Source organism: Pithys albifrons, chromosome 12 (assembly GCF_047495875.1).
Source record: "Pithys albifrons albifrons isolate INPA30051 chromosome 12, PitAlb_v1, whole genome shotgun sequence".
Taxonomy (NCBI): Eukaryota; Metazoa; Chordata; class Aves; order Passeriformes; family Thamnophilidae; genus Pithys; species Pithys albifrons.
In genome coordinates, this window is record NC_092469.1 from 13,108,145 (window position 1) to 13,124,657 (window position 16,513).

The 16,513-nt window shown below is 49.7% G+C and overlaps 1 protein-coding gene across 1 annotated transcript in view; it reads left to right on the forward strand.

The window, feature by feature from the left end:
- NECAB2 (N-terminal EF-hand calcium binding protein 2) overlaps positions 1–16,513 on the forward strand; it is a 78,771-nt gene that overhangs the window by 61,415 nt on the left and 843 nt on the right. Inside the window, exons 6-12 of the mRNA XM_071567383.1 lie at positions 11,558–11,694; positions 14,069–14,187; positions 14,309–14,388; positions 15,151–15,207; positions 15,327–15,439; positions 15,761–15,838; positions 16,239–16,330. Of these exons, the coding sequence (XP_071423484.1) occupies positions 11,558–11,694; positions 14,069–14,187; positions 14,309–14,388; positions 15,151–15,207; positions 15,327–15,439; positions 15,761–15,838; positions 16,239–16,330 (676 nt within the window). The remainder of the gene's footprint in view (positions 1–11,557; positions 11,695–14,068; positions 14,188–14,308; positions 14,389–15,150; positions 15,208–15,326; positions 15,440–15,760; positions 15,839–16,238; positions 16,331–16,513) is intronic.

A 16,513-nucleotide genomic window follows, 5' to 3' on the forward strand; every position in this document is an offset into this window, starting at 1 on the left:
TTGCAGTGGGTCAAGGGTATTTACCTGAACCTGAGTTGGTCACCTCCATCAAGATCAAGAGAACCAAGCAGATCTGGAGTGCTGGAGGCATCTTCCTCCTGTGACACTGAAGGATCACAACACTCTTCATCTCAAATGTAGATGTTTCCTAAGCCAGTTGAGGAAATGCCACCCCAGCATCCCCTCAGCACCCTCATTTTATCAGCCCATGGGGTATGTTGCTCTTCACTGCCTAGCAGATTTTTGGCAAGCAAACAAGCAGAGCAAGACTCCATCACAGAGAGGAGCTGGCAAAGAAGTATTTAATGAAAAACAGTGTTCCCTGCTGTGATTTTGTGAACAAAGTGGTACAAACCTCATCAATGTATTATTCAAACGCAGGCACTTTATTCAGATAAAGAAGAGGGGGGGCAAAGAAAACCCAACAGAAAACAAGCTGTTGTGGGTGGTAGAGAATCTCATCTCCAGTGTTCAAACAGGATACACATGCAGGCAGCAGCAGCAGCATCAAAAACATCTCCAGGTGCAAACCATTAGTTCTTTTCCCACCCCAGCCTGTGGGTTGTGGTGTGTGTTCCCTTTCCTCCAGGGCTGGGACCTCACATACAGGGTAAGGCTTCCACCCCAGGGGAACATCCATCCCAAGAATGCAAAAGCTGGTGTCAGCTGCCCCTTGTCCAATGGATGCCTGCATAAAGGTCTTATAGAATGATAGAACTATAGAATGGTTTGGAAGGGACCTTAAAGCTCATCCCCCTGCCATGGGCAGGGACACCTTCTGCTAGACGAGGATGCTCAGGGCCCCATCCAGCCTGGCCTTGGACACTTGCAGGGGTGGGGCAGTCTCCTTCTGCTCCATCTCCTCATGTGATGCTGTAACCGAGAGCCCCATGCTGATGCCAGGATGTTTAGGAGACTTATACATTTAAATACATGTTTAGAAACACTGGAAGAAGGGAAAGACAGCCAAAGCAGCTGGTTTTGGTAGGAGCCAAGCATGGTTTTTTGCTCCTGATGCTTGAGTTTGTTGCTGCCTCTAAACCTTTTCCTGTGGCCACGTCCTGCAAAGGGTCTGATGCTGAGCGTTGTGACTTGTGAGTAAACTGCTTTGCTTATGATCTGCTCCTGCTTCTCCATGATAAATACACATTTCATAAGCTGGAGAAAACTGTTCATCATTTAAGAATATTCCTGTTTCATCCCTCTCAAATAATGTATTCAGTGCAAATGATAAGTGAAGTCTAACCTTCTGTGTTGCCTTTCTGACAGGAAGTGCCAGTTGATGAGAGGGCATGGAGAACCGTGATATTTAATTGCTGTTTATATTTCTCACCTTAAAAGACAACTGATTATATCTCGCTCATAAAAAGAGAAAGCAGCAATTATCTTGTGCTGGAGGAGCTCATAAAGTATCAGCAGTAATTAGATTCGGTAGGGGAAGGTCTCATACAGCAAAACAAAATCTGTCATTGTAATTATTTTCCGATACAGTGATGTCCGTGCCACATTGAAATGACTGTGGGTGACGGTGGGAAATGCAAAGTTAAATTGGAGAGAAAGGAAATGAACTTTCAAGATCTAAAAAAAGCTGACAGCAGGAGATGTTCTTTTATAATTCTCTTTTACTGCTGTAGAGTGCTATTGGCAAATACCAAACCCAACATGACTAGGAAGGATGTGGTTTGTGTGTCTGGTGTTGAAGGATGTGTGGGGCATGGTGGAAGCTGAGGGAGCAGAGCCAGGTTGATTCTGCCCCGCTGCTTCGGTCACTGACACCCCAGCTTTGGGGACAGTATGGGTCAGTGCCCACCCAATGCCTCCTTTGAAGGTAACAGGGGACAGTGCCCAGGGAGCCAGAGGGATGGCATGAGTGGTGGTTACTACGAACAAAACCCTCACCCGGACACCCCAGGAAACGTGATGTAGCTTGGTTAAAAAAATTGTGGGTTTTTGAACCTAAGAGGCTCAATTAGCCCTGTTTCTGTTGGGTAAGGCTTCCACTGCCAACTGCACTGGGATTGCTCCTGCTCCCAGCTTCTGCCAATTCAGCATTTTGCTGGACTGACCATGGAAACATCAGCAAGGCTGACCTTTAGTGATGAGTCAAACTTTTTGAAAGCAATCTGCAAAGAAGACCCAAAAATGCTGACTGATGAATGTCCTCAAGGACGAAGCAGCTCAGACATGCAGTCAAATGATTTCTTCCTGGAGATGCTCCTGTTGGGAACCAGACAGGTCCAAAAAGAACTGGCAATTGTCCTTGGTATGTGCCCTGTCCCAGATGGAAGGAGATTGCTTGGAAAGCAAAACTGCCTGAAACTAGAGCTGAAATTGCAACAGCCCCTCATGCACATGATGGAATGAGACTGGCTTCAAGGAAGAGTGGGGTACAGCAGGAGAGACTGAGGACCTGGGAGTAGCCCTGGTACAGCCTCTGTTTAATATTCAGCATCTGGCCCTGGAGAGGGAGCAAAAGGAGATGTGAAAGACAGTGTTTCACTTCTGGCTTGTTCACAGACAGCCCCACTGCCAGTCTATCAGTTATTTAATGGAGCTGGAACAGAGATATGGCCATGTGGTGACACATCACACACCCACCGAGAGCCTTCTCATGTCAGGGTGCCAAACACCACACACGTATCTTATGGATTGGCACTGTACCCAAACCAGCTGCAAACACATTTTCTCCTGAGAATCATTGTTTAGGTGAGAGAGTATGTAAATCACAAAGGGAAAGCTGAGAGTACTGGCCTTCTATACAAGCTGCTGCTGCTGCTGCTCCAGCAGCACTAGGGAGCTCAGAGGTATCTACACACAAGTGAAGAGTTTTGCATGTGTTATTTGTGAGTTAAATTGTTCCTGCAGCAATCCACTGTTCTTGTCTCTGCCTTATGAGATGTTATTGCAGTGAATAGGAGATGTTGGACCCTGGGGCTCGGTGGGAGCTGCTGCTGCAACAGCAGACCTTCTCTCCTTCTGGTGGTGCCAGTGTGGCCAAGGGTCTCCCCCAGTTTTCAGCCCCAGCAGCAAACTGCAAAGCTGCACCTGTTTGAGCTGCTCAGTTACAACCCCAGAACAAGCACCATCTGCCACCAGTCTTGGATGCTAAAAATGGTGGAGGGTTTTTTGTTTTATAGCACAACCAAGCCCAGCAATATAAAGTGCTCTCTCATTCTTACCTGTCAAAATTAAGCTTGCCAAATGTGATATTGCTCTTTTTTAAGGATGGCACCTCGAGATAAAATAGTCAGTAGAAATAATCCTCAAAAATAATCTTTTCCTTCCATCCTCTGGCTAATCCATTATCTCAACCTTTCATTTTACTTGAGCAGGTTTTCTCCTGCTCTACTGAATGAACTTAGTGCTCACACTGGGGGTATCTGAGGCTCCTGGGGCAGTGGTGTGTGGGGTGACTGACCCAGGGCAGGGTGTAACAGCAACACAGTGGTAGCAGCCCCGAGTTGGGCTTGGCCCCAACAGCATGAGCTGCTCATGGCTTCTCACAGACCTCATGTTCTGGCCTTGGCTTGCCATGGTTATGTGAACATCAGCTGAAGTCTTCTGGTCTGGGTTTGAAGCCCCTGGGGTACCACTGCAGTGCAGCACATCTGTTGCTTGATATTCCCTCCTGGGTGAATCCATAACCTATTATACACCAGATTCTCTTTCAGAGAAGCCCTTCCTTCCTGGTACTTTGTATCTGGCTGAATCCCAGGAGATCCTGCACGCCTTGTCAGCCTCTTCCCCCTTGAAAGCATTTGGCTCTTCTTAGGGGTTAAGTTGTTTGCTCAAATGTCCAGTTTGCCTTTTCTGGGGGGCTCAGAGCATTATCTGTCCTCACCTTTGCAGCACAGAGATTTGCCCTGATGGGAAGGGAGTTGTTTTGGGGATTATCACTGCTTTTATTTCCCCATTCTTGGATGACTGATTTTATGATGAAGTGCCAGCTTTGAAAAACTCCTATGATGCAGCTAAAGATGTAATCATGGTGAATGATTGTGGCTGAAAAAAAGAAAGGAGTGGTGATGGGTCAGGGAAATGGTAAAGGTTGAGTCATCTTTCCGTGTATTTTGAATGATAAATTTCTGAACAATTTCTCTATCAATATCTATAGCAAAAACCAGATGTGGATTTCTGGAAAAGTTATGAAATTTTATAGTTCAAGAATAATCTGAAAGGTGTGCTTGCTTGGCTTCTCAGAAAGTATTTCTGCAACTCTTCTCTGAAACTGATTTAAGAAAATATTGCATCTCAATTTAAAGCAAAATGTTCTGCTTCTGTTCTGCAAAAACTGAATTTTACCCAACTTCTCTGTTCAGTCTTCAAACCAGAAAGCTTTTTCCCATCCGATACCATCCAGAGCGGTTTTCTTGCCAGCCCTGTTAGGCCACGCATGAGCTCCAGCTGGCTTGCTGGACTGCTGGGGAGCACAGCAGGACTGGCAGGGAGCTGAATCTTAAGAAGGTCCCTCTTGGAACTTAGTTTTAGATGAAGATGCTTATTGCCTGCTCTTCTACTTTTCTGTAGCTGCCAAATTGATGTCCCTCCTCTCTCTGTGAAAAGGAAGAGCATCTTCTCTGGAGGTCCTGCTTGTGCTGTTCAGGCTCCAGCTCTCATGGACCTCCTGTAGGACATGGTTTTCCTCCTCCTTCCTCCCATTTTAAGTCTATTGCTTCTGGGAGATAGCTAAAGCATATGGTGAAGGGAATAAATCCACCAGATGTCAGTGCTGTGGTATTGCCAAATAGCCCAAGAGCAGCTTTTAAGGAGGCATCAAAAGGAAAGGCAGGGAGCAAGTCATCAGCTGACACAGCCAGGCTGAGCCTTCAGCAGCTTGACCATCCCACACCGCTACATCTGCAGGGCCTTTTGAGTAGGTCCTGTTGGGAAAACAAAATCTGTACTTTTCTTGAAAAACAGCAATAAAATGCTTATTAAATTGCTGTCTTGTGGGTCCTAAATACAGATAATTAGGAACTTGTGTGAAGCAAAAGACTAATTACAGCCAGGGTGTTCAGAAGTAAGAGGGCACACTTCCAAGTTTGCTCTTTGACTGCTGGGTGAGTGGACAGGAAGCAAAGGTGCCACTCACGTCCTGATGCCTCAGGGATGTGCTGCATAGCCAAGAGATACCTGCCCTTCCCATCCTGTGGCTGCAACAAGAAATGGTGGGATTCTAGTGCAGCAGGGAGATTCTCCAATAATGAGAACAGAGAAGTCCTGTGATAAACTGTTTGGGAAAGGTCCATGGCAGGAGACCTTCAGGATCAGACATGGTAAACATGAGCTGAGAAAGGTCCAACACTGAGATTTGCAAAAGGAGGATTTTACAGCAAAATCCTTTTAAAATCCATATGATGCCGTTGTCATTTTTTAAAGCTGAACAGGTGTCTTATTTGGTTTTTAGAGCTGTTTCAGGAAGGCTGAGGGTCTTTCATATGGTAATGCTTTCATTTATCAACTGTTTAAGTGGCTGTTCTCTTCAGGTTTCTTCTACTGATTAGTGCCAGGCAATCAGTTTTGGGTCTCATCTTTGGAAGGAATTTAAGAGTCAAGGGAAGGGAAAGGAGCGAGAGGCAGGTCTGAGTGTTATTCTAATTAAAAGAAAATATCTTTTGGAAGAAAACAGGCAATTATGAGCAACGAATTTAAATCAGCCACTTGGAGGGTACAAACACATGCCTGGTTTGTAAAGGGCAGAGTGGGTGGCAGATAATCTCTCCTTCATCCCGGGATGAGGCTTGACAAGGGTGTTTGATAGCACGGCAGTGGATTTGTTGTAAGATTTTGGGTTTTTTAACTGGAGGAAAAGTGTGAGTGAAAGAGAATTGGCTTTGGTTTCCATTTGAAAAGCCTCCTCTGTTCAGTGCCACCTCTCTGTGGATGTGCTTTGGTTGTGGTTGTTAACAACTGGAGAAACCATCAGTGTCCCCAAGCTGGGTAATTGTCAGCCAGTTTGACCGATCTCACTGGAAACCAGCCCTGCAAAGCCTTGTTGGTCAGGTGTAACCCTGTGAGGCAAAGGGAAGGTGTGGGGTGGTCACGGGGATCTCTGAGTTAGTAGGTAGTGCAGAATAATTTGTACTTTACACCCTGTAGTGACCTTTAAAAATGCCAGCAAAGAAACTTGGGGATGCTCAACAACATCGAAACTCTCCTTTTCCAGTCACTGATACCCACAGGGACATGGTCAGGAGAGCCCATTTTTAGGCATCTACTTGCAATGTCTGGTGAGGGATCCTTGGCACTGGTGTCAGCAAGTCCAAACACTCAAGAGCATCAAAATCCCAGATATGATTTTCACAGATAACACATCCCAAGGATGTTTTAATGATTCTGTGCCAGAATTTGGGCAATTTGGGGCAGGTGAATATGGAAATGAAGAGGTGGAAGAGCCATGGTAGGGCTTTGAGTAGACTGTGCCCTGATGTTTGCAGCCACTGTGTGTGAGAAGGTGCCTTTACAGACACATAAAAAGCCTGAGATGTGAAGAGAGGGGAGGGATTGGAGACTTGGACCTCAGCTGACTGACCAGAGCCCAGTATCGTGCAATATTTCCCCAATAATGCAACCTTTCCTTTTCTCACTTTTCTCTCATTTTTAATGTCTCTGACTCATGCCCAGTTTCTCAAATGGGGATGTTTTCTGAGGCTCTCCTGAGAGTCATCAACACAGAATTCTCAATGCCATCCTTTAAACGAGGCTTTTACATTTGCTGCTCAATGCAAATGGGCACAGCCACCCATTCGTCAAGGCCAGGCAGTCAGGCTAAGTCTTTCTAGCCTGGAACTGATGGATGGAAAAGAGAAGGCTTGGAGATGTCCTAGAGCTTCTGGCACAAAGCAGCTTCACTGAGCAGCAATTATTAATTATATTATCTCCATAAATATTTTAACTTCTCAGGCAAAGAAAGGAGGAAAAAACTCTTCAGGGTGGAATTAATAAGAACAAACCTCATTAAATCTCACTAGGACAGTCTGACAAATGTTTTAATAAGACAATGGGAAGGATTCCTTTGGAGCTGGTCTTCTTAATGACTTGTTTTTGTAATGCCAAAGAAGACATGTGCTAGAGGAGAGCCCAAGGGATTGCTGAAAAACCTCTGAGCACACACGTTTCAGATCCAGCTCCTGAGGGCAAATGTCACAGCTGGGCTGACAAAAAGCCAGAGTTAAAGTGCGGGGGAAAAAAGCCCACCGTTCTTTAAATTTCAGAGCTATTGGACATAATGGCCTGCCAAAAAGCATAAGCTCTTCACAAACATCCCAGTATTCCTCTGCACTGGCTGAAATGGCTTTGTACCTGACATCCATTCATCCTTCCATCCATCCATCCATCCATCCATCCAGCAAATCTCCGTGTAGGGAGTTAAGCTGATTTAGATGAGTGTGGGAATCACTTGTATGATTTTTCCTAAAGCTGAACCAAGATTACAGGCTACAGTTAGGTAATAAAAAAATTCAACATTTAACTACACATACTCTCACAGCCTTATATTCTATCAGCCGGACCCAGTCCGTGTGATCAGACAGCACTCGACATAGCCTGTGCCTTCATAAAAATGATTTTCCAAAAGGAGCAGGCTCCCTTGCTAGGGAGAGCAATCTGATGACATGAATCATGGGAAGAATCATTTGGGATGTTGGTTGGTGGCATTTGCAGGAGACGGGCTATAGAGTCCTGGAGAGCAGCAGAAAAGTGGAGGTAAATAGCACCCCATTTATTCGATGTATGGATTGAAATGGAAAAGCAGTGGTGAACATTCATACCCCTGGAAGGGAAACTGGATGTAGCATAAACAGCACAGAGCAGGTGTAAAATCAGCTGACAGGCTTGGAGCATCTGTGGGAGTTGTGGTATGTGGTTTGGATGACTGTCAGAGGAGAAGAGGACAAAGCAGCAGATCTCACTGGAAAGAGACATTAATGGTGAGTTACTCTGTCCTTGCAGGGCAGTAGGGCTTGGAGCAGCAGTGGGGGGGGGGGGGGTGGGGGGGGGTGGCGGGGGGTGTCTCAGGAATGGGTGCAGCCCCTGACTCCAGCCAGCCCCGTGCTTCCATCCGGCCCCAGTGCACAGCAGGGCAAATCATGTCCCAAAAAACTCACCCTCTTAATTAAAAGCATAATCCAATCAGCCAGTGAAAAGAGCTCACACAGTTCTATGTTCAGTGACAGCAGCTCCTGAGGGCCAGCAGCTCCATAGCAAGTCCACGAGGAGGGACAAAGCCCCCAGCCCATGGGAGCAGCTGCCCTCTGCCAGGGCAGCAAGGAGATCTCAAACAGCAGCAGTTAGAGCAGGGCTGGGTGCAAGAGTTCATCGGTAATTCTGGCAGGGCCTTTTTGAGTGCCTGATTAATATATTTTTGCCTTCATCACAGGCAGAGTGCTGGCTGCAAGCAGGGGTGTCTGTGAGGGGAATGGCCAAGGAGGTGGCAACCCCAAAAGAATTTGGTTTTGATCCTAAATGCAGTTACATGTGTTTGCCAAGCAAATATATCAATTTACTACACCGGCCTTAGCCAGAGTGTGGACAGTGGAAGATGTATTAAATGATGAAATAATTGCCTGGGTGAAGGGGCAGATTTGGCCCCATGTGGAGCTCTTTCCAAAGCATGATGGCAGAGAAGGGTGAAGAGTGAGGTGCCTTGACAATGAATTTAATACACTGTCTATACAGACTTGTTCAGATGTGACGTGTCTGTGAGTACAAGCGATGCTTGGAAAGAACACCTATACACATACAGTGTATATTGCTCATTCTGGGTGAGTTTTTAGTGTTTTCTAGGGAGAACAGAGATTGCCCAACTATCCAGGAACATTTGTGACTGCATTCAATTTTTCTTTTTCCCATTCCAAAAGCTCAGCAACTGTTTTCACATCTCTCACTTGGCTCTACTGCTGTTTATTTGTCTTGTGGTGCTGCTCATGCCTCCCATGTGATGCTCCACCAGCTGCTGCATCCATGTTCCCAGGCTGCCATCACTCTCCCTGCCTGTGTGGGGTAAGGGAAAACTAGGCAGGACTTGTCTGGCAATGTCCAAGCTTGGCATCCTGGTCCAAAAAGCCTAACAGCAATCCCTCCATGGCAAGTGAGGATGTGCATCCAGGCTCAGGGGGCTGTGTGGTCTTATGGCATGGCATCTGCTGCTCTGCTCCCTGGAAAAATGAGGCATAATCCCAAAGAGTAGAGTGAGGAAGACATAAATCTTCAGTTCCCTGCAGTGAGACAGAGGTGGTCTCCAGGCAGCCCCAATGGGGACACAGCTCCATCACACTTCTCGTTCCATGCTCATTCATATGGGTGTGTGATGCCACACTGTCTGTGTGTTAGGAATTCCAGGTGTTAGGAATCTCACTGTTAACAGCTGGCAGGTGAGTGGGTTTTGGAGCTGCTTGACCTGATTTTCAAACATGGCCAGGCCATGGAGGAAAGAGAGATGACTTGGAGGTGACCAGTGTTAAGGGTTGTGTTTCTAAGGCTTTGGTCATCTCCAGACAAGCAATGCCCCCACTCCTGTCCTCTCTGGTCTTCTGATGAATCTCCCTGTGTCCTGCACTGATGTAGGCTTTTCTCCCTCTGACCCAGCTGCTGGATAGCAGTGCTGGTGGAGCATGCTGGGCTGTACTGGGGAGAACTGGGGCTGTGGAGGGAAGCATTGTCCTGCTTGCAGAAAGGTTCAAAAGTGTCAGGGTCCCATGAGTGTTGCTGAAGGCATCCCCCAAACCTGAGGAGCATCTCACTGCTGGGCTCTTGTGTAGAACTGCTGCAGTCCATGGAGTGCCCCTGAGCCGGTTCTGTCTCTGACCAGTGTCCTGGGACCAGCTGTGCCAATGAAAGAGCAGTGCAGCACATGGATCCTGCCCTCCTTCCATCTCCCTCCTGGCACCCAGTGTTGCTCCAGTGAGCAGGTGCAGGAGATGATGAGCAGGGCACACTGAGTGGCAGATGGCCTCAGCATCACCATCCATCGATGATCACCACATCATGCATGTCCCCCAAAAACACTGTGGCTGTGACAGGGAGAGGAGCACATTTTTTTGAGTTGAACAGATGTCACTAACCTCTGCTAATTGGATGCTCAAGAAACTGTCAAGAAACTCATGTTTCCCTACTAAATCAGGGGTGAGAAATCAGTTCTGTGATCAGAACCCCAAGGGGTTTTCCTTCATCTCAATTCTTTTATAATTTAATAGAAGAGATGAAGGCCCTCTGGGTACTTGGAGAGCTACTCCAGTTGCCATGGAAATAACCCTCATTCATTGCTTCACCATAAAACAGGAACAATTTGCTTTGAGGAGCTTGGGGTACTCCTGCTGTGCTGCTGCATGCCTGGATAACCAGTGATGCTGGGACTGCTCCAGTCTCAGCCCTGGGCCTGGTTGTTGCCAATGGAATGCAGGAGGCCAGGAGCACACATCCCTGTCTCATGGCACCAAAAAGTTGTGAGTCCCTCCCAGAGGAGTCTCACAACAGGGGGCATTAGGATGAAGGGACAGGCTGCCCAGCAGGGATTTGCTTGGTCAATGTGCTCTCCCTGCAGGCACCGATGGGCTGGAAAGAATCTGGGAGAAGTGATCCTAATGAGTTGGAGTTTAGATGAACCTTTTTTCACTGCAAGGTATTTCAGCTCTGATGCTGAGTGGTTGGCATTAGTTAGGACTGGTAGTGCCAGTGGCCTGGTAGGGCTGGCCTTGGTCTGGTTGGACTGGGGGCAGACCAGTTGTGCTGATGTTGGACTGGTTGGGGTGGTGTTGGACCAATGCTGAACTGGTTTGGTTAGTGTTGGACCGGCTGTGGCAGCGTCCACCTGGGTGTGCTGGTGTCATTCTGGTTGTGCCAGCATCCCACCTCTGCTGGTGACTGGCAGGAGGTGGAGGACAGGACCATGCCATCAGCAGGGCTCTGCAAGGCTGTTCTGGGAAAGGGGCCCTCCATGCTTCAAGCAAATCCGTTGTGCTAATCAAACATTTTTAAATGTTCTCTGTCTCAGAAGGGTTTGGATTACCCTGGGAGCTTCTGTCACTCATCCAGCCCTGTAACCATCCCAACCCCCTTTTCTTTAGTGCTGGGTTGGCCATACTGATGTGAACTAAAGCACTGTGTAACATGCCCAAATTCTCAGAGTATGGATCTCCAAAGAACAAGAGGAGCCACTTTTCACACCTGCATCCACTGACTCTTGCCCTGCAAGACAATAAGTAAAGTAATTTCAAATCATGGTAAAGAGAGCAACTATGGACTTTAGGTAATCACCTCCTTACACTGCTATATTTATAGATGTATCTATAGACAAAACAATGCTAAAGTGCTGGCTGCCCACACTTTCTCCCATCACAACCTCTACCAATCTGTCCCCAAGGGTCCTGGAGGTCTCGCCCATGGATGCCAGCAAGATTTATGCTTCCTGTGGGGTCAGCATGTGCTCATTCCTCCAATAGCCCTTACGGTCAGGGACATGGAGGGAAGCAGCTTGAGTGTGGGATGTTGGAGTGATGCTGCCCTGCTGGTGCTGGGTGGTCCTTGCTGGGGCTCACACACTCCCTGTCTGCCCTGGCAGGTGTACGAGAGCGGCAGCAACGTGGACCAGTTCGTGACCCGCTTTCTGCTGAAGGAGACAGCGAACCAGACTCAGTCACTGCTGAGCTCCGTGGAGAGTGCTGTGGATGCCATCGATGAGCAAACCAACCCCACCAGGTCTGCAGCACTCCTGCCCTCCTCTCTGCTGCAGGAGGGTGAAGAGGGAGGAGGAGAACACTTTTGTGGGGCAAGAGGGATGTGGTGCACAGTGTGTGGGAGCAAAGGGGAGCTGGGCTAGTGGCTGCCTTTCTCTTTGCCTCCCTTCCTGTCTTCCTGAGAGCTCTGGGGTTTTCTCTCTGCCACTTGGTCCTGCCCCATCCCTTACTCTCCCATAGCCCTCAGGGTCCCTCTTAGCCTCTCTGCTCATGAGCAGTGTGGGGGCAGAGGCAAACAAGGGGTAGCACCCTGGCAATGGGCTGGGCAGTGCTGGGTGCATGGGGCTGCTTCTCTCAGCAAAGGCAGAACACAAATCCCTCTCCTGTCACACCCAGGATGCCTCAGGATGCTTGTGGCAGGTGGATGTCTTGGCTTCCCCAAGCCATGGGCAGGCAGGGGGACACATGGACCACAGAGAGTGAAAATCCCAGCTCTCTGCTCAGACACCACTCTCTGGAACACAGTGAGATCCTGGGCAGCCCTGGTGCCCTCTCACAACCTTTCCTAGGAGGAGTGCTGTGGGTTTCATCATCTCACATCTCTTTCTTCTCCCTATTTTGTGGCAAATCTTGCATAACAAAAAAGCAGGAGCTCCTGAGAAACAATGAGGTGGAAACAAACCCAACAGCAGGCAGAGCGATTAAAGCCCATGAAAGACTTTGCTGGCTTTTATTTCCTGATGTGTGGGCCCAGTTCATAATGGGGAGTATTGTAGTTGTTTTCTCATGAAGACAATAGCCAAAAAGAAAAATAAGTCCCACAAAAATATTATCTCCTGCATCCGCATGAAGACAAAGAGGTGGCCTAAAAAGCATCAAAATAAAGGCCTGTACAACCAAGTGCAAAGGCAGAGGTCCAAGCTTGAGACACCTCATTAAATTGTGATTAAAATAAATCTCTATCTGTTTTTGCCTAATTTCCTGCCTATTGAGGAGGGATTATCCAGCACCAGCAGTGGGATTATTATTATCATTGCACAGCCTGTAGCAAAGGGGTGTTCCTGCCACCTTTATTGTTGTTCTTGCTTCCTTATCTTGGGGATGTTCTTAGGGACCAGATCTGCACATCATGTTCCCATGTGTATGGTTGAATCCACACTGGCTGATTTCTGGGGACAACAACAGCCTGGGCACTGGTCCCACAGCACCACAGGAGCCAGCTGAAATTGCCTGGGGTAGCTGGGGAAAGGGCACCTGGCAGCTGTGCTTTGGATGAGCTGGGTGCCAGGGGGGAACAGGAGAGCAGGAAAACACTGGCTGGTGTGATTCCCATTGGCTCCCTGGCACTCAACATGTTGCCTCCATCTGGGAGTTGCATGACCAGCAAAAGATGTCAAGAGGAGCCAGGGCCCCTGGGCATCTCTGTCAGCAATCAGCCAGCACAGAGCTGCTCTTGAGGGAAGGAAATGCTGGAAACCCTTTGAACTGCTTAAGCCTCTCCCTCTGTGGTTCAGGCTTCCCATTGGTGGAGGAGAAAGGAATGAGAGAGTCATCCTTTCCCATATCCATTCCCACCTCACACACGTGGACAGCAGCTGCAGCCCCTTGTGAGGGTAGCAGCTCTTAGCATGCTCTCTGGCTTGCAAATAAACAAAGTCCTGGGAGGACCACCGAGGGTCTGAGTCTGGTTGGTGATTAAGGATGTCCCATTCGTGGAAGTGTTTAAGGTCAGTTTGGAAAGGGCTTTGAGCAACCTCCAGGCCAAATGGGCTTTGTATCCTCAGAGAATGAAGCAGAGTGGAGGAAATGCTACAGTGACCATGTCTCCATTCTCCAGGAGAAACGCAGCTTCAGCCTTTTGGTGGAATGCACAGCCAGGCATCTCTGCCACTCCTCACAGGCAGCCACTTGGGCATGGGCAGCCTGTCACACAGTGTGCTGCTCTTGTCACAGCTACTTTTCCTGTGTGTTAGTCACCAAAGCCATCGGACTGCAAAACCAGTTCTGGCAAGGTGCAGCCAGTCAACTGGGCACATCTATGAGGGCCCGAATGCCCTCTGTTCTAAGTGTCTGTCTAGGGCAGAAAAAGTCCCTGAGGGCTGCTGGTGTTGCCAGGAGATTTGCTGTGGTGTTCCATGAGCAGGAAAGAAAAGTGATGGCTGCTGGGAACACCCCACTGATGTTGCTCCATTTCTGACCCATTCCTCACAGTGGGTGATGCCAATGGGTGTTTACAGGAGGGAAGCTGCACTGCCTGGGCACCGCTGGTCTCCAAGGGGTCTGGAGTCATTGGCAGAGCTGCCAAAAAGGATGCTCCAATGTTGGTTTCCTGGGGCTGGCCCTAGGCTCATGCCCAACTCTGCCATCCTGATGTCCTGTGCACTCTCTCGTTGCAGGCACTACCCCAGCAAGGCTGGCCATGGCCTTAGTGACAGCTGGTATGACAGCCCCGTGCCCAGCTACTCTCCCACCACCTGGATGGTCCCCAGGGAGCAGGGGAAGGACTTCCAGGCTGGTAAGTGGTGGGTGCCTGGGGTGGCTTGGAGCACTCAAGGTCAGGCGGTGTGATGCCAGCAGTAACACAGGGCTTGTGGGGAAAGCCTCTTTCTCCATTGCTGCCTCCTGGCTCTCTGCAGGTTCCCCTGATACCAAGGCAGAGGGGTTGGAAGGACAGATCAACAGGCTGGCCAAACTGATTGGCAAGCTGGAGGACAAGGTAAGGGCCAGCATTTCCCTGTGTGGAACTGACCCTTGGGTGTCCCTGCAGCCCCACCACCTGCCTGCTGTGTTGGGCCAGAGGTGACCAAGAGGTGGTCATGCCCATGCCAGTGCTGTGGTATGCATGGACCATGGGTGGGAGCTGGGTTGCTGGTGGTGCTGGAGGATATTCTCTCTGATGAGCTGATGGCAGCTGTGGAATGTGAAACAACTAACTTTCAGTTTGTTTAAACATGAAAAAGCATAAGGGAGAAGGTGACACCTCTTTGAAAGTTGGTCTGACTTCATCTAGGGATTGAGGGAGAAGTATTGCTGTGCAAGAAATGTTTCTGGAATCTTCCTGATTTGCACTTCCATGGCAGAAGGGGACAAGGGAGAGGTGGTGCTGTACCCATGGACCAGGTGCCAGCAAGATTGATCATGATTGCCACAGGAGCTAAGAGTGTGCCAGGGCTAGGAAGGGGGTGAGTGGGCAGTGAGGAGTGACTACCTCTGGTTCTGCCATCCTAGGGACAATTCGGGAACTGAGAAAAAGTGGCAACTGTTTTGGGGCCAGGGCAAGGATATGGTGTCAGGGATGACAGCTGTGCTGCGAGCACAGGGAGCTTTTGCAGAGGGTCCTGACTGGAAAGCACAAAGGTGCAAATTTCTCATAGAGCTGTCCCCTGCAGAGAAGGGGACAGAAACCCACTAGGCAGGGAGGGATAGACAGCCACCGAAAATCTACCACCCCTGCTGTTGCTTATTCCCCTTTTCCCAGACTCTCTGGTTTGACCTGCACCAGCGGCTGTCGGACAGCGAGAGCACAGCCTGCACAGTGAGTGTGCCCAACCACCTCCTGTGGCTGCTGGGATGTCCCTGCAGCATGGCATCAGGCTTGGGGGGTCACTGTGTTTTCTGGGTCTCACATGTCACTGTGTTTTGGGGGCCTGGCAGTACCTCCTCCTGGTGCGGAACGAGATGACGGTGGCACACAAACACCTGAGCGAGTTTTGCAGCTCCTTGAAGCAGTACCTGAAGAGCGTGGCCGGGGAGCGGGACTGCTTCCAGTGGGTACCATCAGCAGCTGCACAATGAGGGGCTGGGTAGCTGGGAGGGCTCAGGGAGGGGTACAGGGTGTACAGTTGCCTTTACAGCAAGGGGCACCCCATTAAGTGAAGGACTGAAGGAAAACCGACAATATTTGGGATGTAGACATGCTCGACCACCAGCATCCTGAGGAGTACTGGGGTGGGGGACTACCCCTACTTGGGCTGCTGGGGCCGGGTCACCCCTCAGTAGCCCACCCTGTAGCACACCTGTAGCTGCAGAGGCCAAAGGGGGAGGGATGCGCCATGCTGGGGGCTCACCCCTCTCCCTGCTTCTGCCAGTGTCACTGCAGTGAAGCTGCCCGATGGAGTCACCTTCATTGTCTATGAGTTCTGGGAGACCGAGGAGGACTGGAAGAGGTAGGAGAAAGGGTGCCAAAAGCCCTTTTTTTTCTCTTGGTGGCATGCTGGGGTGTGGAGGGTTGTTAGAGCTGCTGAGACCCAAGCTCTGTCCCCTGTCTGATGGTGGGGCCAAGGAGTTATCCGTCAGTCCTGGGGCTGTCTGTTTGTCCTGAGGCTGTCCCTGTAAACAGTACAGGGGGTCTGCGGTGGGTCTCTCTGCACCTCCTACCTGAGGATGCTTTTGCATGTGGGGATGGGAGGCATCGCCGTCCTGAACCAAGACAGCATGCTCTGCCCAAGGGGAGGTGAGCGGGATTGCTGGCACCCAGCCCCTGCCAGAGCCCATGGGGTTTTGGGGGACTGGGGGAGTGTTTCTGAGGGACTGAAGTATCACCCACTCTCTCACACCTGGGCACAGGCACCTGCAGAGTGCCATCTACAAGGGCTTCCAGCACATCAAGGTGGACACGCTGAGCCAGCCCGAGGCCATCTCCAGCGTGGCCGTGCCAGGTAGGAGGGTGACTGCCCTACAGGGCTGGGGACAGGGACCCCTGAGCCGCCGCACCTCCCCAGTTGTTGGGTGTCAGGGGTGTGCACGGGGCATGGGGTGGAGGACGGTGTGGGCTGGGCTGGGGTGGGGGTTGGGACAGGCTGGGAGTTGGGGTGGGCTCAGCAGGGGTGACCCTCCGGTGC